Source organism: Falco rusticolus, chromosome 5 (genome assembly GCF_015220075.1).
Source record: "Falco rusticolus isolate bFalRus1 chromosome 5, bFalRus1.pri, whole genome shotgun sequence".
In the NCBI taxonomy this organism is placed as follows: Eukaryota; Metazoa; Chordata; class Aves; order Falconiformes; family Falconidae; genus Falco; species Falco rusticolus.
In genome coordinates this window covers 44,867,408-44,891,066 of record NC_051191.1, presented here as the reverse complement: position 1 = coordinate 44,891,066, position 23,659 = coordinate 44,867,408, and the positions used below count along the sequence as shown (strand labels likewise).

The following is a 23,659-nucleotide window of genomic DNA, read 5'->3' as shown; positions in this document are numbered from 1 at the left end:
ATATAAGCCTCTGTTTCTAATGTGAAATAAGTTTCATATATTCCAAGGAAATATTCTTGCAGGTAGACTATCAAATGATGGAACAAACTAGCTTCTGCTTTGGCAGAGATGCTTTTAAGATCAGAAAAGGGATTTGACTGTAATAGGGCTGCATGGTGCTACAAATTTCCACAAAAGGTTTTGTTCCATTCCAAAAGATAGCAAGACCTCTTTCCTAACACCAAGCCTGTTGGTTCATTCTGAGATAATTTGTTTTAGATAAGCATCCTATGTGAACATCCCAAAACTAGTCCATGCATTTTAATGGCAAAGTGCTCTTATTTCTCCTTAGTGGGTTTTGGTAATTACAGTAGGTTGCAGGGCTTTGTAAGAAAGGCCAACTGTACCAGTACGAGGGACAGGATTCCTGCTGCTTGTGAGGTACTCTCAAAGATGAATAAAAATTCTCTCATTCTTCAGCTCCAGTTTGTACCTAAATGATGATATTTATTATAATCTCTCCCTAATTAGGTCTCCACACAGTCAGACAGGTAGGCTAGAACCATATCCTCTACCTATGATAGAGTGGGATTCACTGTTTCATGTTTAGCTTCTGTATGGGAAGCATATTTCGTGAGGTCAGCATGATAGCTCTTGTCTGAGACTAAAATAAGAAAAGCTTTGAGGTGATAGTGAATTTCTGGGCTTCATGGCCTTTGCCTGGCTGTTGGGACTTACTATGACACTGTGACTGAGGAGCAGACCTGCTAGCCCATGAAGGCTGGAAACAAGGTAAGTAAAAAGGAGGAGGGAGGAATGGGATGGCTACCTGTTAGCTCACAAGTGACAGTGAGTATAAAATGAACGGATTTGTAGAAAGGGCATTGATAGCCATGAATCGGTTATCATCTAGATGAAACCTTCCACTCCAGAAACCTCTAAATTTCTGCAAGCTGGAAGGGACAGACTGGGGACAGACTGGATGCATTTGCCCTGTTTGTATTCCCTTTGCCTAATCATTTGCTGTCAAAATAGAATCCTGTGCTGGATAGACCTCTGTTCTGCTATCCTGTCTTTAGGTTAATCATTTTCACATTCCTATGTTATGTTCATTCCTCAGTGGTCTCAGGACAGCTGAAGTTCCCAAAATGGTTTACCTGCTGGTACTTTCTGCAGGAATGAATTACCAGGATGTGTTTAGACTGTGAAGGAAGTGGTAGGCTATGGTATAACATCAGTCTATAATTGGTTGTTACAATAAAATCCACCTGGAAGATAAATCTAGTTGTCTTGATTCTCCGTGTTATAGTGAAATAAATCTTTGGCGCCCTGAAGTTATCTGCTAGGTCATGCCACTTATCCCTGTGCAGCCAGCTTTTCTGCTTGTCTCTTCAGTAAACTGCTGACTTGAGTCCTAGGCAAGCTTTTTGCAATAAACAGTTTATTCAGCAAATGTTGTCTTCATCTGCTCTTTATGAATTGCCTGCTAACAACTCTGATATTGTTAAAGGTAGATGGTAACTAAGGGATTTATCATTCACAAGTAGTTAGATTTTTTCAAACATGGGCAAATGTTCGAACATATATGGTAGTGATCTTTGATAGCTATGCTTTTATATGTGCACTCACAGTGTAAGAGGAAAGAGGTAGAACGAAAAGGCAATCATTCCTACTGTTATTTTGATATAAATAAGAGTAATAAGAAATGGACTGAATTGTTCAGTCTGTTTAGATTTCAGACTTCTTTCTAGATTCTCATTTGCAACACATAACTGTGCAGACATGTCTCTGCTTAGTTACATACTGTGGCTTTGTGCCATTTTCAGATTGTCTCCTGTGGATTCTTATCCCAGGCATTGTGGCACTTGAAAAGGATCATTTTGTGCCCAATAGGAAAGCACACAATTTGGTGCTCTGTCCCTTTGTATTATCGGTGAAGTGCTTCTAGGCAGTAATTCCAAAGTCTTGTTGTGCAACATTGTCCCTCTACTGATTGTGTAAGGATCTACACAGGGGCCACGTAGAGCCAGGTAGTTGGAAATATTAGGCATAGGAAGGTGTGACATGTTATGCTTGGGGTTTCTGTGTGGACATTTGGGTCCTTTCAACTCTCAGAACATTGAGGCATCCCCTGAACATATATGGGAAACAAAGAAAGAGGTTGTGCGCTTTTGCACAGTCGTCGAGTGGTTTGGGTGCTTGTCCATGTGGGTAATGTAGCTTGTCATTTCACCTCAGCTGTTGTCCCATTTGAAATTGCTGCTTAATAGGTGCCTCCCTATTGATGATAAGAGCACAGTGTTGGTGGGTTTGACAGTCCCATGCCCACAGTCCATTCTGGGCAGTGACTGAATTAGAATGCAAGAATGGAGGGCTAGCAGGACCCTGTCCCCATAGTCTAGTGTTCAGGCTATTTCGGCAGTAGAGGAGATTTTTAAGGTATGGCTTTGCACCAAGGGCTATCCGTTCATTTTGTCTGTGGTCATCTGTGGAAAAGGCATACACTGCCTGAGAGAGAAAGAGATAAAGAACAAAAATGCTGAATGTAGGACTCCCGACTTCTCTGTAATTAATTGGCTGAGTGGACTTCTTTATGTGTGATGCCAGCCAGGGTTTAATGGATGAGAGGAGAGAGTGGACATTATGCCTTCAAAATACCTTAGTCTGATAAGTTAGTACTATTCGGTGTTTAGAAAACTTCCCTTCACTACTGCTGCTTCTGGAAGATAAGAAAAAAGTTTGTATTAACATGATTAAACACATGTCATGCCTTACAGTGTATTGCAATACAAAGGGAAACTATTTTTAAATTGCCTTTATAAATAATTCCAGTGTTGTTATCACCATACCCTTGACATGACCATGCACAGGTATAGCTATGGCATAGGTTCTTCATGCTAAACAGAATGATTTGGGTTTTGAATTTCTCCCCCCACCCCAACATTCATTGGACTTTCTTAGGAAAATGAAGTAGCCCTATGTCTTAATTCCAATGATTTTCAAAACTAACAAGGCATTTTTCTACTTTTACACACAGCTTTTGATTCTTGGACACTAACATGCAGACACATTATTTTATCCATAAACAGTGAGAAAGCTATTAAGATAAATGGTGTTTTTTGCATAGTGGAAGATTTGATTAGCTATGCTGAATAGTGACAGAGTATACACTTTTTTTTTAAGGTAATTGGTAATCCAATTAAGAGTATCAAGAGTTATATCCAAGTTCTTACATATTTATAGACATATATGGCAAACTACCAGGTCAGAGGTTTTTCAAAGGTCTGCAAATATTTCCACAGGGTACCCAATCTTTTCAGTCTTGGAAGCACATTGTGTATTAATGCTGTTATGATGGAGTGTTTTGAATTAGATCAGAAGTCTCTAAAGGCCTCTTTTTCAAGAGGCATGTATTACCTATTATTTATGATTCTTCCGAAATTGAATGTGCTTTGTAGATAGATGGGGATAAATCCCATGACCTATACAGATAAAAGTAAGTATGTCAAATCAGGGAAAATGGGGGCCTTTAAGATACTCCCAGTTTGTCACTACAAGTATGTATGGGCTGGCACTGCCATACCATGCGGAAACTACCGCAAGTGTGGCAGAGAGCTGGTCTTACCCTGGTATGTTGCACTGTCTTAAATATACAGATATGTCAGCAAGTTCTCAGAAACAGAGAATTAAACAGATGACTTTTCCTGTCTTTATCCCCACTGCCATATTCAAAAAGAACCCCAAAATGGAAACAAGCATCAAAATGAAAGAAAAAGGCAACTCATCACCACCCTACACACACCCCCGCACCTCTTGTAGAAACCTGAAATTGTGTTGAAGCTGTGAGGTAGAGGAAGTTTAGTGCTACTGGTAAGGAGCATGGACAGAAGAAAGCTTCTGGGTAATGGTCTTGTTCCAGAAAGGAGTCAGATGCTGAGCTGATGGGCTAAAAGAGTTGCAGGTTGAAAACAGAACCTTTTTCTTCTGTGCAGAGAAGGGGTAGCTCGAGGCAGGACGTAGGATAAGTTTCTGCATCATGTGCTGAGAAGATACTTGTGAAAGAAGACATGCAGCCTTTCCCCTGACTTAAGTGAAACTTTTGGTGGGGAACCGTGCAGGTCTGAGGGAGCTGCCCTCTTGCATGGGCAGCCACCTTACTGGTGTGCAGTGGCTCCGCTGGGAGTGAGGCCTAGTGAGTGACTACAGTTCATGCGGGGAGCAAGGGCTGCAGGAGAGTGGTGGGCATGACTCACCAGTGTAACTGGCCTATGCACTGGTGGCTTGCAGATCATCAGTGTTTACCTGATCTCCCAAAAGACCTTTTAACATTTCCAGAGACAATTGTTCTTAAATGCTTGTGGGGAGGGAAAAAAATAGATCTTGAAAAATGCTGATATTGCATATTTTCATGTTTGTACAAGAGGAAAACAAACACTGAAAGACAGAGTTATCTTTCATGACGCAAAACTACGTGGACTCAGTCTGTACTTTCAGGAACTATCTTAGCTGTACATAGAGAGGACAAATCCTTCCACCTGGACAAAAATAGTTGTAAGGAAACTAAAAAAAAAATATCTTTTTTTTTTCTCTTTTTTATTTCCATTGAGGAAAGCAATATCTACGCTGAAGATAGTCAAGAGGAACCAATGTTTTATGTTTCGTATGAAGCTGATCAAATGATCCTGCTGATACTAAATTTTTTACTTTTGTAATTACAGACCCACGAAGTGACCACATATTTTAAACATACCTAGTATTTCCTTGACCTACAGCTCTATTTCTTTATTAATCTGTTTCTTCTCTTTGTTATGTGATAGTTTGTCTTATCAACAATACTTCCCTAGTGTGGAACTGCACTACTATACACACCAGTTTTAAGAGCAACATCAAGAAATTTCATAATTTTAATATATGGAAACATATCTAATATAATCACTGCAGTAAGAATGATGCACAGAGTAACACTCTGGCATACAGTAGAGAAAAATGCTTAGGCAGAAAGAATATTACAATATTAGTTGGCGAGGAACAAAATAGAATATGATATAGGATTTTTTTACAGAAAACAATCTGAGATTCTCTCTGACCAATGTAGCAAAAGCAGCTCTCCTTTAAAGACTCGTTATGAGACACATCAGCCTTCCACCTGATACATAATTAGCTAACTCTGAGCCACTGCTTTGAGGCCAGCTTTATCTTGCTGGGAAGGCATGTATATTTGCATATATTCTATGACTTGGAGAACAGCTTCTTTTTTTTCTGATGCAATAATTGAACCAATATGTTTTTCATGCATTGAAGTGTGTTATCCAGTGCAGTTATGGGATAGGTACTGGGGAGACCCACTATGGTGTACATTTTTTTTCATTCCTGTCACAGAAATGGGAAATGCCAGAACTGAGATCAGTAAAGCTATGGATTTCACATGTATAGGTAACACCTTAAACAATTTCCATTTGAAACTGTGCTTTTGCAGTAGATGACCTGCCAAACACTCAAAGTGAGAAGCCACTAGAAAAATGCATCTGCAGGGGTGATCTTTTCCCCATGTTGAACTGGGTTTGCCTCCAGTGAAAAGGGCATCATGTGCAGCAGCTTGCTTTAACGAAGAGGCTCTGGTGAGAAGGAGCAACTTCTCTGTAGAAACGACAGGCAGTACTTAATGTAGCAAAACAAGACTGCTCATATTGGAATTGTATTTGCTCTTGCTAAATATTGTCCTGCTAGAGGTAGATGGCCCTGTGATAGGAGCATCTACCCACATGGTGTACTAGTTATTTGCTAGTCATATTTAATGTCCATGCTGAACTGCAACCATTGTGAAAATACATGTTTGCTGCCAAAATTATTTAAAAAAAAAAAAAGAAATTGGATCACTATTCTGATAGAAGTTGTTAGCTAGATGCCTTTCCAGAAAGATCCTTTGAAGCTGTAAATTTTTATCTTAGAAACTTCTAGAACCGTAGACAAAAATTTGTGTTCACTTGCTGAGTTAATTGCAAATCAGGGACAGCAAAGAAAAGGGGCTATGATTTCAGAAAGCAACCGAGTCAAGTATTTCTATTCTGACCAATGAGCAGAACCTTCTGACCCACAAGCAGAACCTAAGTGGTAAAACGCTTCAAGAAGCACTGGCTATCTCAGCAAATCATAAAGATCAGCTCTGTTCTCACATGTCCATTCAAAGATATGGAGTAAATATGAGCCATTTATTGTGCATTGAGATCAAGCAGCACTTATTCCTCAGCTTAATTTTATATTCTTTATTTTGGTGCCGAATACCAAAACCGTGCTTACTTTACTGTGCACCCAAGTGCTCATACTCAATTTCAGAACACAATATGAGGGTATCCATCTACAAATATGATCTGCATATCACAGTGCATGTATAAAAAAGTGTACAGGCTTTCAAAATCTGGCTCCAGGCGTTTACTGTGGAAAAAAATAGACTTTTGCTTGTAAAATTAATGTCTAAAAAGCTGATTGTGATAATTGGCTAGATACTAGATACATGTAACAAGGCCTCATCGAGCAATAAATCTGAGTATGTTCTTAATTCTAAGCAGATGCAAAACCTCTCTCACTGCAGTAAAATGCAAAATGACCTTGTTTAACATTAGTACCATATAAAATACTTTGCTATGTAATTTGCTTCTCTGATACATGTTATAATTTCAATATATAGAAGTATGTTAAAATCCTGGTTTAGAATAAGCCATCTTGTTCAGCCTCTAAAAATGAAATGCCTTTTTAAAATATCTTTTTTTCCCCTAACCTAATTAGCAGAGATCCTTCAAAACAAAGGGAAAAGGATGCTATTTCATGCACTACTTTATGCATCAATGAGTAAATCAGAGTTAACGCCATGAGCTAATATAAACTATGACTTGAGTTGAGCTAAAACATCTCAGTTCAGAAGAATCCCAGACAGATCGTTTAATAAAATTGCGTAACATTTGATAATCCTAATATTTACCTCACTTTTATTTGTGTTTGTTTATTTCTCATGTTTCTATGGAAAGAGGGTCTTTCCTTCCCAGCCTCCCAGGCATTATTGCTTGGTGTTTACTCAGTGGGATGTGTCACTATATAAATCAGCAGCTGCTGAAGTAAGAAGGAAATGCTAAAGCTAGTGATCCCTCAGCAGCAACAGTGGCACAGTTTGTGATATTGGGGATCTGTGCTACAATAAAGAAAATTAATCTCTTTGGGATGCGGGAGAGAACACTGCGGCATTGTCTGATGTGGTGTATGATGCGAGACATACCCACAATCTGAAGAGCTAGGATGAAATCTCTGTCTGCTAACAGATCAGCAATCACCAATTTGGCTAGTCCGTAACTCACCACAGAGGGACGGTTTCTCTCAGCTAAGGAAATGCAGTACTCCCTCCTGTGAAGTGGGTGCTGAGGGAGAGGAAGGAAAGTAGAAGCAAATGTGCTGTGGTTTCCATTCTGCTCATTGACACCACGAAGATCATGGGTGAAGAAAGTGTTCCTACAACCACTTATGTAAAAGCTATGTTGTTGGCAGATGCATTTATTTTCCTCCGTGTGTTGGTGAAGGCAAGTTGATTAGCCATGTATTGTATCACAAGTGGTTGGTAGAAGAATATGTCTACAATTTTAAGTGAAATCAGACTGGATGATGTTGTTGATCTGATTTTGGGCAGTGAGGTCAGATATTAAGGCTACTGTGAATCAGAGAAGCATATAGGACTGTCATTTGTGTGGATTGTTGGAAGCTCCCCATTCTTCAGGTAAGTCAAATACAGGAGAAGGGATTCGAATGCAGCAAAACTTGCCTTGGCTTCATAGCTGTACAGCAGTCAGGTTTAGGCCGGACATTTTCTGACAGTATTTTTCATAAATTAAAAAATGGCTTTGAAATTGAATGTGTACATTCTTAAACAGTTTCATTTTATGAACAGGTCTGTGGTTAGACAGTCCATCAGGTACCAACGCTTTGGGACCACTGTTGCTGGCTGCCTATCACGTCCTTTCTCCCTGGCCCAATTAGTTCAGATCTGTTGGAGATGCTGCAGGGATCCTACCTTCATGTGTTCTGAGGAGCAGTGATTTGGGTTTAAGAAGGATGGAGGGTATGGGGGAAGAGAGTGTGTTTTATGTTTGTCTATATTGTCATTATTTTGTGCTAACTATGGTTGAAATGAAGAAGAGAAGCTAGTGGATTTGAGGATGCAAATATGTAATGGTATATGTTAAAAGTGATAGCTAAGTATTTAACAAGAAACTGAATGACACTACATTAAAGCTGCTTAACAATTATTGTCCATTGCATACTTCTCTACCTCCACCCTATTGTTTATATGTCTTTTCCAGCAGATGCAGTATTTTTCCTTGATCCCTAGAATTCTCTTCTGGGGCAAATCCTAGCCTCCCACCTCTGAGGCCATCTGCAGATTTCCCTAGGCTGTTATTATACGAATAATCAGCTGTCTTACTTAAGAAATTCTCTTTGTTCTACATCATTAAATGCTGACTCCTGCTGCTGCTATGACAGATCACTTTACAGGAACCTACAAGGGGAGCTGTCTCTGATGTTAACAGTGAGTCTTTGCTGTGGAACAAAAGAACATGCTGGGGCATGCAGGAGATGGTTTGAACTTACACTTTAACAGTGGGAAATAAAAAAGGCTGAAGCTGGCATATGTATACCCATTTTGAGACCTGTATTTCCAGAAAGTGAAGAAGGGTCTTTAAAATAGGGTTGAGTAATTTTGTGCCATCAAGGCAGTTGTGCGATGATCACTTGGCAAGGGGAGGGGAAAGATACAGTGGGCTAGGAGCAAATTCAAAACAAGACCAGCTTGTTATAGGAAGGCTGTAAAGGAAAATGTTTCCATCAAAAGCATGAGAGACAGTTTCTAGTAAAGGCACAGTAATAGACTAAATGACCTGAAGGTTTATTCTTCCACCGTGGCCTTTTTGTTCTGAAGTCCTTTCCCAGATACCTCCCTGACTGTTGCAGCTATCTGCTAATCGTGTATTGGTTACTCTCAAGAGCATCATCTCTAACTGATGCCTTTGTGAAAGGTTTTGCTGCCACTCTTTAAAAACCAGCAGCAGCCTTCTTCTTCCCGGGCTGTATCTAAGTACTCTGTAGCCAGCAGCTTAAGCCCTTGTGCCCAGTACCTTTTCCTGTCTAATCTTGATGTACAGCTATCTTTCTCTGGATGGAAAGAGTATGTTATCAAAACTTCCTGCTTTCTTTGCTCACGTTGTAAGAACACGGAAATGGGCAAATCTTGTGCTTATTTACATGAGCAAATAGGTTTGAAACTATGACCCACTAGCCTGTTCTTATTCTGCAGTGTTTTTAAACAGCAACCATTATATACCAGTGTGACCCCCTTCGAAAGGGACTGCAGTACTGGGGTGCTTCCTAGGCATGCCATCAGCTTGGCATGTGAGAACTTATGATGTCCTGTGGCTGAAACATGCTGTCCATGCTCTTTTTGTCCTAATGGTTGTTTTCTGTCTTGAGACTTAATTCATCCTTTGTGTGTTTTATTTTAGCCTGGTTGTTCCTGTAGTGCTGTGTTATTTGTAACAACACTTCTCATGTGTTTTCACATTTTGGAGTTAGTTTTGTAGATGGTATGGTGAGGGGTTGTTCATGGCATGATGGTACATGTTCACCTGAATGAGGGACTTGCCAGTGGTGACTCTGCATCATTGCTGACAGCAGAAAATGTTGTTTTCATTCTATTTAGCTTTAAGTCGGTCCATTTTCTATCTAAAGCTGCTTGGCTTGAAGAAAAATTGGTTTGCTGGGGGGGGAGGAAAATAAGTAGCTTTATTCAATGTGTATGTTCCCTCACCTGAAAGCCCCTTGGCTGGATTTTCTACTGGACTGTCACAAACCCCATCCATCTCTTCAATTTCCTCAGAAGGAAGAGAGGATTTGCAGGTTAACCAGCTGGAAATGCAAATACGGATAAAACCAGACATACAGAAGACAGATGTGGACTTTTCAGAAATTCTTAATGCAATACAAGAAAGTAAGTTATTCCTTGGATGCAAAATTTGGCTTATGGTAGAAGAATCAATTGAGATGCACTGAAATTATAACCGAAGGAACATACAAAGTGATGAACTGAGTGATAAGTGAGTATGTATCAATAAAATCTCTGAGAAAAATCAATGGGTTATTGAAGGCCAGTAAGAAACCTTTTAGTATCAGAGAAGTCTTAGTAAGAATTTGAATTATTTTGTGCCTAAGGATTCCAGCAGTATATATTTCCTATGCAGAAGTAATCAGATGTATTAAGATTCCTGTTATTTTTAATCCATTCTTTACACTTTTGAATGGCTGCATGAACAAATAATGTCGTGCAAATGCTGCAGTCTGGGATCTGTCGTGCAAATGCTGCAGTCTGGGATCTAAGACTGGATTTAAAGTTCTAGCCATTTCAAAGTGTTGGAGTATAATCACAATTTTGCAGATGGTAATTTTGGGGAGCGGAAGTGACGACCTTGTCACAACAACTGAAGGCCTGTTCACATGTAATGTGCTGTGGACTAAGAATTGATTGGTCCACCCTTCCTAAATCAAATTGCAGAATGATCTCAATACTTGTGCTAGAAGAAATATTACTCCTGTAAACAGCGGAAGACACCCCCCCTACCAAAACCAATGCAACTCTAGAGTCCAAAGAATCTTGAATTTTAGTGGGAATTTTCCATAATAGATTGAAGACTCTTAGACAGGCTGAGAATCAAAATGCATGGCATGGCTTCCTGGTTTCCCTTTTTCAGTTTTATTTCAAACTAGGTGTTTTGTGTAGCAATTTTCTATAGTGAAAAACAGCAACATATATTCTTGAATGATAAAGGATGTATAAGAATGTGTAAACCCCTGCATTCTGCCTGATTTTTGTCTTATCAAGAAGGAACCATACAGTGGTAGGGTCAGGTCATTTGGTGTTGATATTATTTGGGGGTAAAGGGAAAACTCTCAGATTAGGATAACAAGGGTAATAATCTGATAACTAATCACCTCATTATTTAAGATCTAGGTTTAGGATGAACCCTGTGCTTTGTGACTTAAAAAGCTTTTCCTGTCAGAAAACCTTAATATGAGATTTTGCTTTCTTCCCCTTCTCCACACCTGCACAGCCCAGATACAGGCCTGGGGGCAGTTGGGATGTGGACTGGAGAGGCTGAAAAGGCATTAGAGTCTTCCAGAGGCTGAATAGACAAGATAGATAAGCAAATTAAAGATGGGAGAGGCCATACTGGAATGTAAGAAACAGTTATCTTCTCAGTTTCAAGCAATGGCTGAGAAGAATAAAAATGGGTTATCTGTCTAAAATGATTAGATGTTGAGATTAAATTTATTAACGGTGTTTGCCCAAAGCAACTTCTTTTTAAAATGGCCATATCTCAGCTTCCCTTGGGTACTGTGTCTGATTATATGCCTGTGCTGAATAATCCCACATTTTCATTCAACAGGACACAAATTTGCTTATAACCTCAAATGATACACTTCTAGATTAAAACCCTTGCTTCTTTTAAAAGTATGCCAATTTTCTGTGGCCATAAAGGTGGTGTTCCTCTGACTTGAACACAGGGGTTTGCAATGAAGGTATTAAGACCTTAATTCATTGTCTGTGCTCCCTTTGCGATCAACAGAACACAACTAGCATGTCTACAGCCCAGTTTGTCTCATTTGAAAGTAGATGTCTAATATAGATTAGATGATCTGCAATTTGGAAATGGCTATTTGCCTCTGCTGCCTGCAGGTGGAATTTAGGGAAATAACCTAACTTGAATCACTACCACAGCTTAGACACAAACATATGCACTGTGGATGAGTAAATGTAGGTGAACGCTACTCTAAGTAAAACAAATATATGCTAGTGATTAATGAATATAAACTGAAAAGAAGTAGGCTCTCAAACTGTTTTAGCAATTTGAGTATAATTGCAAAACTGAATAGCATTAAACAAAGAGTCTTTTAAGAACTAACATTTTAATTCATAGAATTTTTTCTAGCCATTTGAGAAGGATACAACTTTTACAGCCTTGGACACTGTTTTTTCCTTATCCAGACCAGATATGGTTGCTGTTGGGAAGTTAATCTGTATGTCCTTCAGTTGCATTTTCTTCTGGAAAGACAAAAGGATTGCTATGACTGTACAACTCGGTTTGCAAAGGCTTGTTACATGTCCAGGAGAATGCCTTCTCAGCTGCAGTCTGTTGGGATATCACAATTAAGATAAACATGCCTAAATACTTTTTCTAGTGTGGTTGCTCTGAATAGTTATTTTTATTTCCAGTTGATGTTAGCACTGAATGAAAATTTTAAAAAGCTAACAATGCCTTTAAAGACTACATATTATTTCTTGCCAGCATGAGTTTACCGAGCATTTCTCTATTCAGGTGGTACCTTGTGCAACTTTAGCTAGCTGGTACATGTTTCTGTTTGGTAGGCTGCCAAGAGTGGTTGTTCAACAGCAGAGATTTATTTATTTATAGTTACTTAAAACAAACATTTTGCTCTAAAGCTACTTTTTTTTTTTTTTGCTTGTACCTGACGTAGACTGCAAATGAAGATAAAGATTTACCATATCTTTATTTACTGCTATGTGAATATACTACTATTATAAAAGACTTAAAAGTAATTTCTACATCAGAGCTAAATTCTGCATTTAAGTATCATAGCTCATGGTGGAATGTTAAACACATTTTTCTAAAGATTTCTGGTGAGTCTTTTATAAAACAGTTTCTTCTTGACCACATGATATTCAGAAATATTCTGTAGTCCGAGACATCCAGAAACAATAATTACTAATCTGAAAATGGCTATAGGCACACAAAACAGGGTGATGCATCTGACCCTAAATCAGACTTGTAAACTATACAGCAAAGGTGTCAAGGTTCTGCATGAATGGTCTGTCAGGTAGAAACCAGAATGACCCGCTGCTGCCTACTCACAGCCTGTACACGTGCCACAGCCAGAAGCAGAGCAGCCCGGGGCATCTGGAGCAGCCCCAGCCCTGGTCATCAGGTACCTCCCTGGTGCGGTGGGGCCGTGGCCAGGCAGGGCAGGGCTGTAGGGAGCTGAAGAGCAGCCCTGCTGTGGTATCACTCAGGCAGGGGCTGGCAGTCCTGGGGGGCTGAAATGGGGTCCTTGAACTTGGGCAGGGTGGGGGGAACCCTGGGGGTCCAGGCAAGGACACTCAGGGCTGGGGGTGACCTCAGGGCCATGACAAAAGCTAGCAAAGGCTTTCATGGCTTTTTCCTAGTTATTACACTGAGAAGATGGACTTCCTATGGAAAAGCAGTAAATAGCTTTATTTAAAAAGGTCAGATCTCAAGCTTTTTTAATGAATTCCTATAACTTGCTTGAATGTATGAAACTTATTTTTATTGCCAATGCAGTAAACCTAAAATTCTAAGAAATCTCTGGCTTTTAAAAATATTTTTCAAAATCCAGTTTACATTGACTGTAACTAAATTTAATAAAAAAAATTGATTCTAACGTTTTAATTCTCATAATCTGGAAGCCAGATATCAGCATGTTTCCTGAGATGGGGTTGCTGATCCACTGTGTAGTTACTGAGTTCAGCATTTAGCATAATAAAAAGTTCAGGGCTGTGTAGCATCTGTAGGAAGGCCTTGTTGAAGCAAAGATTTTTAAATTGTATCTGCCAGCTTTATGAGTGCAGAAAAATGTTTCTATCAAAAAATCAAAATAAATGCTGTAGAAACATAACATGTACTACAAGATGCAGAAGGATTCTTGGATTTTTGTACTGGAACATTTATTCTTTGCAAGTCTCTGCTAAACAGGTATTTAAGGGGTATTCTACAATATTGATCCTCCAAAACCCAATCATTTTTTCTACCGCCATTAACATGTGGAAATGCTTTATACTTATTATAAACATTGCCATTAAGAATTTTTAAAGAAATTCACTTTTCAGTGTTACTGATAGTTATAAAAGCTTCCAAAGAGCAGTTTCTGGAATATTGATCTTCAGTTTGCATTATCCAAAGCTACAGTATATTTAATGGCTTGGTGTGACGATTGGTAATAAAATTACAATTAATGAACAGAAACATGTTCTCTGAGCATGCTTCCATCTTGTCATGCAAAAACTTAGTCAGGTCACATTTTTTTAATGAAAATTCTTATTTTTAGGCACCTCAGGTTTTGAGTGTCCATCTTCAGAAAGTTAAAGGAGTTATCTTATCTCTGAGCCCTACCAAAATCAGCCTCTTGGTCCACAGTGGCTTGTGGACCTACTGAGATTATGCATGGACACTTATTCAGACTTTACCCAGCATTCAGTTTTCAAAATATGTGGTTCTACTATATTTGGATTAAAAATATTTGTGCATTCACGTTTGGTTTTTTTCCTCAAGGGATTCTGGATTATCAAGACATTTTGCTTTCCATAAAATGGAACATGAGGGGGACCAAAGAACTTGCATATTTAAGCTGTTCTAAAACCAGAGGGGGAATTCTTAGTATCTCCTTTAGCAATAGTGTACATGTTGCTCTGTATTCCTGTTAAAGTTCAGTGCTTAAAAAGATGTGACTATACAATAGCACCAGACTGTCTTCCAAGTAACGTGTATATGGTAGAATTACGATACACTGTTTTGCTAAGGTCATTTGTGGATATATGCATGTCATGATCTGAAGGAGACAGAAAAGACTGAGCCCTGATTATGCCTTTAGCAACATTTGACCATGTAGGTGTCATGTCCATTGGAGTGGAGTGGCTGAGCTATCTACAGGCAACCCGAGAGTTGGCTTGGAAGTACCATCACCATTATTAAAGTAAACAGAATTTGCTTTTTAAATTATTTATTTAGTTTTGTGCAACAGTATTTTATGATTTATTTTTTTAAGTATCCAATGAGGCTGAAGGTAGAAAAATGGTCTCAGCAAATGTTAGGGCCCCATGTTCAGTGTCAGTGACAAATGAAATACTAAAAGCGTATTTTCAAAAGCATATGCATCAAGGCAACTACAGTGTAAAGAGCTCTGCTGTCTCACCAGCAACACACCGTTACTACAACTGGAAAAAGGTAACAGATACCTTTAGCGCTGATGAGGTAGTTCAGCATGTCACTACTTATCCTATTTGCTGAAGTTACCAACCAGCATGCCAGTTATATGCATACTTCTGATAGAAGCAATTTTCTTCTACTGGCAATCTGGACAGGTCCTGGTAGATAATTTCCCAAACCAGCTGAGATTCACTGCTTCCACAACTTCTAGTCGCTGCTGAGATGAGCTGGATTTTAAAGTGACCTTGAAATAAGATTTTTTTTTTTTTTACTCCTCACAAGTCCTCAGAATAATCCAGTAATTCTCTGCTTGAAACCCCCAGACACATTCATTCTCTTACACACTAAGTTGTGTATCTCAAAACACTCACTTAAAAACCATGTATTTTGCAACCCAAAGCATTATTAGCATGTCAGGAAGCAGCAATTCTGGTATCTCAAAGGTCTCATCTTTTGCACCAACGTATAAAATGGCAGGAAGAATTATACTCAATGGCAGGAAAATACTAGTTCAAATTCCATTGAGCATAGCATACAGGCAGAATTTTCATTTTCACATTTTTCGTTGCCCCTGTCTGCAACAGATAAATTTCTTCATAATCCCCAGAGAGCTTCACTATTTAATTATTTCTGTATTTTCCACAGTAGTTTTCAGACTATATTGAGGTGTTGGATCACATACAAGTTCATGTGTTGCTCTCATGGAGGCACTCTTCTGGGTTTCAGTTTAGTGAAATTTCAAGTCATTCAAAATGTTTTCTGTTTCAGTAGTTCTTTCAGTTGAGTATTCAGAAGAATTCTTCTCATATGAACATGTATGCAAAAGCTGTTCATGAACCTACATCCAGATTATTATCTGATGGGGCGGAATGTTTCCAGGTTTGTCCTTTGAAACTGTAGGGACAGTGAAGAAGTAGGTGGTTAGACTGTGCTGTTTGCAGCAATTCCTCTGTCTTTTATAAGCACCTCCTGTATGGCTTTTGTGGATTGAAATGGATCAAGGTGGCAAGTAATTCTTTAATGTTACTGCTGCATGTGCTACAAACTGGAGTGTGTTTTTTGCCTTTTAAGTCTCCTAAACCCTCTGTAGTTCATCCTAGGACAGACTGAATACAGCCACAGTGACACTGATGACCGCAGGCTCTCCCCATCACATAAACCAAAATGCCACCAGGATGCTCTTTGCCAACCCTATCAGTAAGCTCATCCCTAGCTGGGAACAGGATGGTGTGAGGCCAAGGCTGGTTTTAAAGTGAAAAACTCCATCCTAGGTATTTGTCTCTAATGGTATTCTGGCACTATTCAAAAAAGCAGGATAAGTAAAATAAATGGACTGATAGTAAAAACAGCTTTAAAATGACAAGAGAAATTTAGTATCTGCCAAAAAAAAAAAAAAAAAGAAGAGGTTTTATATCTCTGTGTTCACAGACTATAATGATACACACAATATAAAAGAAAGTGAAGTAGGTGATGCTGTTACTTCGATATCTCCATAAAAGATGAACAGGGGGTGCTATGTAAAACTGATGAATTATGATATGAAGTGTTAAGTAGGGATTAAATATTGTGCAAAAATAATATTGGGATACAAAGAATGATAGCTAGATTAGTCATTATGCAATCCCAAAATTGCTACACTCAAGTAGTGGTAAGTTATTCTAAAAATTGTTAATTTAGCACAGAATTTCTTATTGTTATACTGTCTACATGAAAAAAAATAATGAAAGTATTTAAAACTCGGAATCTCTATGAAAAATGATGCTGCTTGGATTAGGTCATTAGTCTAGTGTGTAGAGTGGATTAATTTGGACGTGAAGATTTTTCTATTGTTTCTGAAATTTTTAGTGGCTTTATAAGTATTGCAATCAAAAATACAATGTATGTAATTAACCTTGTCCTTAATTTATGCATGAAAATGAAGAAGAAGGGTTCTTGAATATTTTGGTAGGGTTTTCTATTTTATCTACCAACAGCTGTAATAACAGACTTTAGATACTGTGAAAGACATGTAGAAAAAGGGAGCAATCTCTTCCCCATATTCATGATTGACAGGAAAAGAATAATATATTTAAATTGCAACATAGGTGCATATTCAGGATGAATATTATGAAGAAAACTTTCTTCTGCTTGTGATAGTTAAAAACAAGTCACCTGCAGAGACTGTGGAGTTGGTAGCATTAGAGATTTTTTAAAAAGGTTTCTTAAAATGGGCTATAGTCCCTGCAGAAGGGAATGGTGAAAAGGTTACAAAATGCTTATGTTTGTTGAGAACAGTTAATGGCTGTTAATTTCTGGCAAGCTATTCAGTCTCTCCACAGTGGGTTTTTATACCTGCAGCCTGTAGTTAGAAATGGTACTAAATTGCCACCAGCAATTAGAGATTTTGCGTGTTCCCCGTTAATACAAATTCTCATCAACAGGAGTCACAAGTGCCTGTCACTGTTAGGGGAGTTGCAGAGAAGCGAAAGGATCAGGAGGTTTTATTGCACAGAAGAATGATTCCAGAAGTCAGTCAAGTTTACAAAAAAAGTGTGAGGGAGAGTGGGCAAGAGAAATTTCTGTCAAGAGTAATAGATATTTGATCCTATTCTACTCAGGGGAGGAGGCTCAGTAGGTGACCTTCAGGGGCCCCTTCTAGCAATTATGACTTTACTGTCGTAATTCTGGATTTTGCCTATGAAGCATGAGGTCGGAGAGATGAAGTCTATCCACAGTTGAAGCTTGATCCTCAGCCAAGGCATTTTTCTTCTCCCCACACACATCCCATTATCACCCTTTTGCACCAGGCCTGCAGCGTATGGGGTGCAAAGGTAGACCTCGCTGGCCACAGCCTGCCCACCCTGCGTCGCCCATCCAACAGCTGCTTGGTCAGCAGGTCAGTGGTGCTTATGTGGGATTGTAGACTTGCACACCAGCTCTGCCCACAGCTTCTCATCACCTCCTTGCTCAGCAGAGCAGGGAATGTCACCCTAAACTTAGCACTGCTTTAATCTTGAGTACAGTGCCAACCTTTAACTCCTTCTAGTGGTGTTGTTTTTTTCAATTGGACTAAAATTATCACATGACATTGTCATTGCATGAAAGGTGGAGGAAATTCAACTCATTTACTCAAGTAGATCTCTCCTGTCAGGGTACCACTTGGCCCAGGGTTTCCCCATGGTGGGGGGCAGGGCAGGGCCTGGCAGCCTGGGTCCGGCACACCACCCTAGCCAGGGCAAGGAGGGTGGGGGGCCAGGCCCAGGCAGCCAGGCCCTGCCCTGGACAGGGATGGGCCAAGGCCAGGCCCATGGGCTGACACCTGTATCAGCCCCAGTGGGAAGCACCAGGGTCAGGCAGAGCCCTGGGATGCCCGGACCAGGTGTCCCCACAGTGCTGTCTGGGGGTCTGGAGGGAAGGGGCCACTCTCGGCTGCACTGGCTCTGCCTTGGCCCCAAGCCCAACCGCCAGATCCCCAGGGTGGAGGAATGTGCTCTAGGCCCTTCTAAGTGTCACTTTTTATGACAGTTGGGTTTACTATAGCATCCTGTATCTTTAAACTATTTCTTCGTGCACAGCTGAGGGCTGTGCAGGAGGTAGATGTGATTATTCCAGATTTACATGCATTAAAACATTCCAAATGGTGCAAAGACAAACTTCTGCCCAGGCTCACTTATTCAATTACTTTTAAATATTTGAAGTCTCCTGCCTCTGGCTGCCCCACAGGTCTGTACAACTTCTAACTTAATACTTTATGTAGTATGTTAAAAAATCTGCTTCTTTATAATAGCAAATTTTCAGAGACCATACTAATCCAGAAGATAATCTTTTAAGCCACTTACCTCAAGAGAAGCTAAAGAGGTAGCTAACGTATGTCGTATTGCGACAGAAAATCATTTATTTTTCGTCAGTGAGGTATTGTGGTATCCTAAATCTTTACATGGCTCATTGGTGAAGAAAGCACTCCACCAACGCACACCAGATTTTAAACTTAATATAGTATATACTTACACCAGAAGTAAAAAGTAGGATTGTTGATAATGTATTACACTTGGTGTCTTTGTTTGGTCCGATGGTGATTCGAATGTATATTTTTATTTTTGTTTTTAGTAGCTAAGGATGTCAACATTTTTTTTGATGAGTTAGAAGGTGTGAACAGCCCTTCCAAAGATGATGACTCCCTGCTTCACCATGGTAACTTGACCAGTACTTCTGATGATGCCAGCAGGTTGGAAGTTGTGGGAGAGGTAAGAACACACAGAATTATTAATATAATAATTATATACTTTGTGCTTTTTATAAAAAGGAAATAAATGTAATTTGATTTAAAAGCTCATTCTCTGCAAGTCAACTTGTATCTGACCTTTCCCATGGGGACTGGTTTTCCATTCTAAGATTATAATGCTGAAATATAAAATAGCTCAAGTTAAAAGGAGGGTTTATTGATTTCACGCACCCCCAGTGAAAAGTCTATACAAGCTTTTGTTGTCTGCTTGTTTTCTGAACCATCTGAGTCTGAGTCTAAAGCTTCACAGCTTCTAAGAATGGAAAAGTTTCCCCTATATTATTCCTTTGGGGGGAAGGAAGGACGAGGAGGAGAATTTATCATAAATCTCTCTTAAGAAGCACTGGGCATTGGGTGTGAGAAACATTCCCTTTCAGTGAAGAACAAGCGACCTGATGGTGTATAATGATGATTCTGAGAACGTACCATGGAGGAATCATTCAGCACATAGTCCCTTTTAAATTATGTCTTAAAGCAGGCAAAGCATTGTGGACCCATGATAAAAATTTGGGCCTAAATTCCTTTTTGTGTCTTTTGTGCAGAAAGGAACATGATACCCTTTGACTTTGCCTCCAGCTGCCTTACAACCCATGGATGTTAGGGCTGTCTCCTCAGGGAGTAAAGAGAAGAGACCAGGGACTTGTCTCCTTTTCCCCACCTCAGAAATGTGGCCGTGTTCAGACTAATTACTGGAGTGATCTAATGTTACCTGCAAGCTGTGCCTGAGAACTTTCTGGCAGGGATTGTACTAACAATTAAAAAACACAGGAAGCTATAAGATATTGCTGAAGCTCTGCCCTGATCGTGTTTTGTTTACTAGTTTAGTTAAAGTTTGGGAGATACAATTACAGATCATGTCTTTTGCAGGAGCTAGAGGGTTTTGTGATGCAAGTTCTTTTGTTCTTTTGTGAAGCACTGCTGAAAAAAGAGTCACAGATTTTCATTGTGCTAGAAATTCAGCCCATAGAGAGCTGCACTCCTGGAGTAGTTAGATAATTAAAAGCAACAAAATTCAGGACACCAGAGATACGTTTGACCTTGCTCACAATTTCATCTTCCCCTTTACTCATTGCTCTACCCCAGCTTCCCATACAACTTACAAAGGGCCCTCTTTGCCTGTTTGCACTATAATAGCTTAATCTGACACGATACTCCTGTGTTACATTTTGGCATCATGTACCATATGGTCTTTAACAAAATGGTGCAGATAAAAGCCACATGATCTTTGCAAGTTAAAGAGGAAAAATGAACAGAAAGTGGTCAGAAGGACAAAGGGTGACATAGAGCAAATTATGATGCTGTTAATTTAACAATATTGTAAAACCTTTTTTTTTTTTTTCACTTTGATGTAATCTTTGTTGTTTTTTAAAGGGAAAGGGAAAAAGGGAAAGGAAGTATTTTCCTAGTTGAATTATCTTTTTTTCCTGCATAACTATAATTGAGGAAAATAGCAATGTAAGTCACGTATATGTATAAAAGGGGGAAAAAAACCCAGAAAATTGGAAGTCTTAATGGGAGCTGAGGGATGCTGTAGCCTATAAAAAGAAGTTTCAAAGTACTAGGCCTCTGCTTAATTCCAGACGGAAAAGATAACACTGTTTAAATGTTTTGCAGTTTGTATGGATAAATATAGGAACACAGCTATGTAATGGTGGGGTGAAGTCTTTCCTTTCATTCTTTCAGTTTAGTTTAATAGCTAAGAGAGACTGTGGATCTCCCTTAATGTCATCAGAACAGTGGATCTGGCACTGATAAAAGTGTCTCTAAATGTACTCATGTTTGGTTTAGTTTTGAAACTAACATTGCAGCAGAATTATTTAATATTATTTGTGGCTGACTTAATTAAAATGAATTTACAATCGAAATAAATTACAAGGACATACAAAAGGTTTTTTATCACTTTTGTTTATCTGACAAGTTGAAATATTGTTTGCTTCAACTGTTAGTTTTTTGTGGTCAATCAGAAGACGCAATGAAGGCTTTATGGATGGAGCTTTATCAAAAGTTCCTTAACAGATGCAGAGCCATACTGGGATTCAGTTTGTCCTTAGGGTAAAGATGTTTGGTAGGGTTTTTTAATTTGTTCTGTTTCATTCAAACACAGCGACAGTCTGAGCAAGTTGAAGATCACATTCGCTTTATTTGCATTGATCAAAATGTTTTACATATGCCAATATAACAATTAGATATATACTTTACAATTTATATCCAGGGACATATTATCACTAAAATATTGTATTACTTCCACTGAAGTTTCATTTTCTGACAACTGGAGTAGCAGCAGAAATAAGATAACAATTAAAGGAAACTTTATTTAGAGGCTGTATTCTATGTATGCATTTATTCTGCCTTTCTTTCTATGGATCAATAAATCAGTCCTTATCCAAACAAGGGAAAATGATAGAGCTGGAACACGGTTTGATTTCTACTTAAGTAAGTTTATATGTGCAGAATAGAGTTTGTTTTAACCACCTCTTTTATAAATTAGTGCTTCCACTGAAAATTATGGCAGTAAAAATGTATTCATGTTGAAAAATAAGAATTTTTATGTTCTTTGTGGCACTTAATGACAGCTTGTGCAAATTCAGCTCAGTTTTCTTGTGTATACTTAGTAAAATACAGGCTAAGTACCTAATTTTTTTCCAACAAATCCCTGTCTTCTTCAGTGATCAGGAAGAATATGAAAAGAGATTATACAAGCTTTCAGAGAAGACTACAAATCTGTTACTTCCTAACTTTTGAGCACTTGGTTTTGCAGCCTACACAATTTCATTATTAGAAAAGTTCCATGTAATTAAATATATTATGATGTCAAGAAGAATATACCAACCAGTGAAGATAGATGGAAAAATGAAGTTGCAGCTTCCACAAAACTATAATCAAAATGGGAAAAGAATATTAAGAAAAAAGAACACACAGAGAAAATATACTTGTTCTTTGATTAGAACTGTGCGTTAAAAACTGGGGGGTTCTGGGATTCTCCTTTTTCTGCAAAAGTTTGTAAGTTATCACTGTTAGTGGTGGAGGTGTTAACCCTCCCCACCAGCTGTGAAGTTGCATGCAGGGGACTCTAATTTCAAGTAGCCAGAAACAACAGGACAATATGTTCTCTTTAGAATTCAAAGATCCTATCTTCATTGAACTTCCACACTGATAATAACCATATACTGAAATAATAAGGAATGAAGAAAGAATATAATCTCTCATTAAATTAGTAAACATAGGAGTCCCTTCTGATTTACTTTTTTAAAGACCTGCAGGTAAAGCTTTAAATTTCCTTGATTTCCTAAAATTTCCATTTAAAGTTTCTGTAGCTGTTAGGTTTACAAATCCTTTCATTTTGAACAGTGAAACTTTCGGGTAAACCCTTTAGCCTAAAGCTCTCCTAGTATGTATGTGTGTATGAGTTGTATGTTAATGAATGTTGATGACTCCCAATTGTAAGCCTGAAAATAGGAAAACTAGAAAACTACTGCATTCCTTGGTTAAAGAATTCCTGATTATACAACTTCAGATATGCGTATTAGAAATAAAGCTGCCAAGATAGCCAGAAATGCTAAACTTCTTGTTAGAGTGAAGTCTTCCCTGTTCTTCCTTTTCCAGCATCTTCTTTCAGATGAAGGAATAGACTAGACTACTTTCTCACCAAAAACTGCGGTCAGACTTGGTTCTAGATATATTTTTTAAATCAGTTTAGGAAAACAGAATTTTGAAGTCATAACACAGGGAAAGGAGATGCAATGTCTAGAGGAGAGTCAGCAAAATTCAAGATAGGAGAAAAGTCTCTGTCTGGAATAGTGTAAGCCTGGAATACTGTGGACAATGCAAAAGCCCTGCAGCTGCTATTTCCTGACATTGCTGGGCCAGCCCTGACTGTCTCCATATCATGTTAGGTCCTCAGAGTTCTTGCAAGTCCAGGCTCAGTCTATAAAGCTGACTTACAGGCTATAGCAGAGGGCAGCAGAAAGGCTTCCTTCTCAGAGGCCATACCAATCTAGTAGGGTTTATCAGTCTGGATTTGACATACTGTGTTCCTAAAATGAAAAGAACCTTCAAGTACAGATAAGGGTGTCCAAGCTGTCTTTCAGAGCAAAAAACTACAATATTGTAGTTGAGAGTGTTTCACAAGGCTAAGAGCAAGTAGTTGTCTCAGGAAGTCATATTTATAGGGGAAGAAGTCCTACAAGTCAAATAACTTGGCTAAATCTCATAGATGCTCTTTAATATAAGGTTCTACATGCACTGATGAGTCAGTGTAGGGCAAACCAATTTTCTTCAGAGAAAGATGAAACGTAGGAAGCATAAAGGGCAAATCTATTTTTCCGGTGGCGTCACTACTGCATGATGAGAAAGACACATTCCTTGTAGT

At 38.8% G+C, this 23,659-nt stretch overlaps 1 protein-coding gene across 6 annotated transcripts in view; it reads left to right on the top strand.

The window, feature by feature from the left end:
• Positions 1-23,659, top strand: part of ANO4 (anoctamin 4) — a 204,656-nt gene that overhangs the window by 74,742 nt on the left and 106,255 nt on the right. For 5 of the 6 annotated variants that reach the window (XM_037390178.1, XM_037390177.1, XM_037390176.1 and 2 more), the window contains exon 3: positions 19,116-19,252. In XM_037390178.1, the coding sequence (XP_037246075.1) occupies positions 19,116-19,252 (137 nt within the window). The remainder of the gene's footprint in view (positions 1-19,115; positions 19,253-23,659) is intronic. The other variant, XM_037390179.1, reaches the window with a different exon arrangement.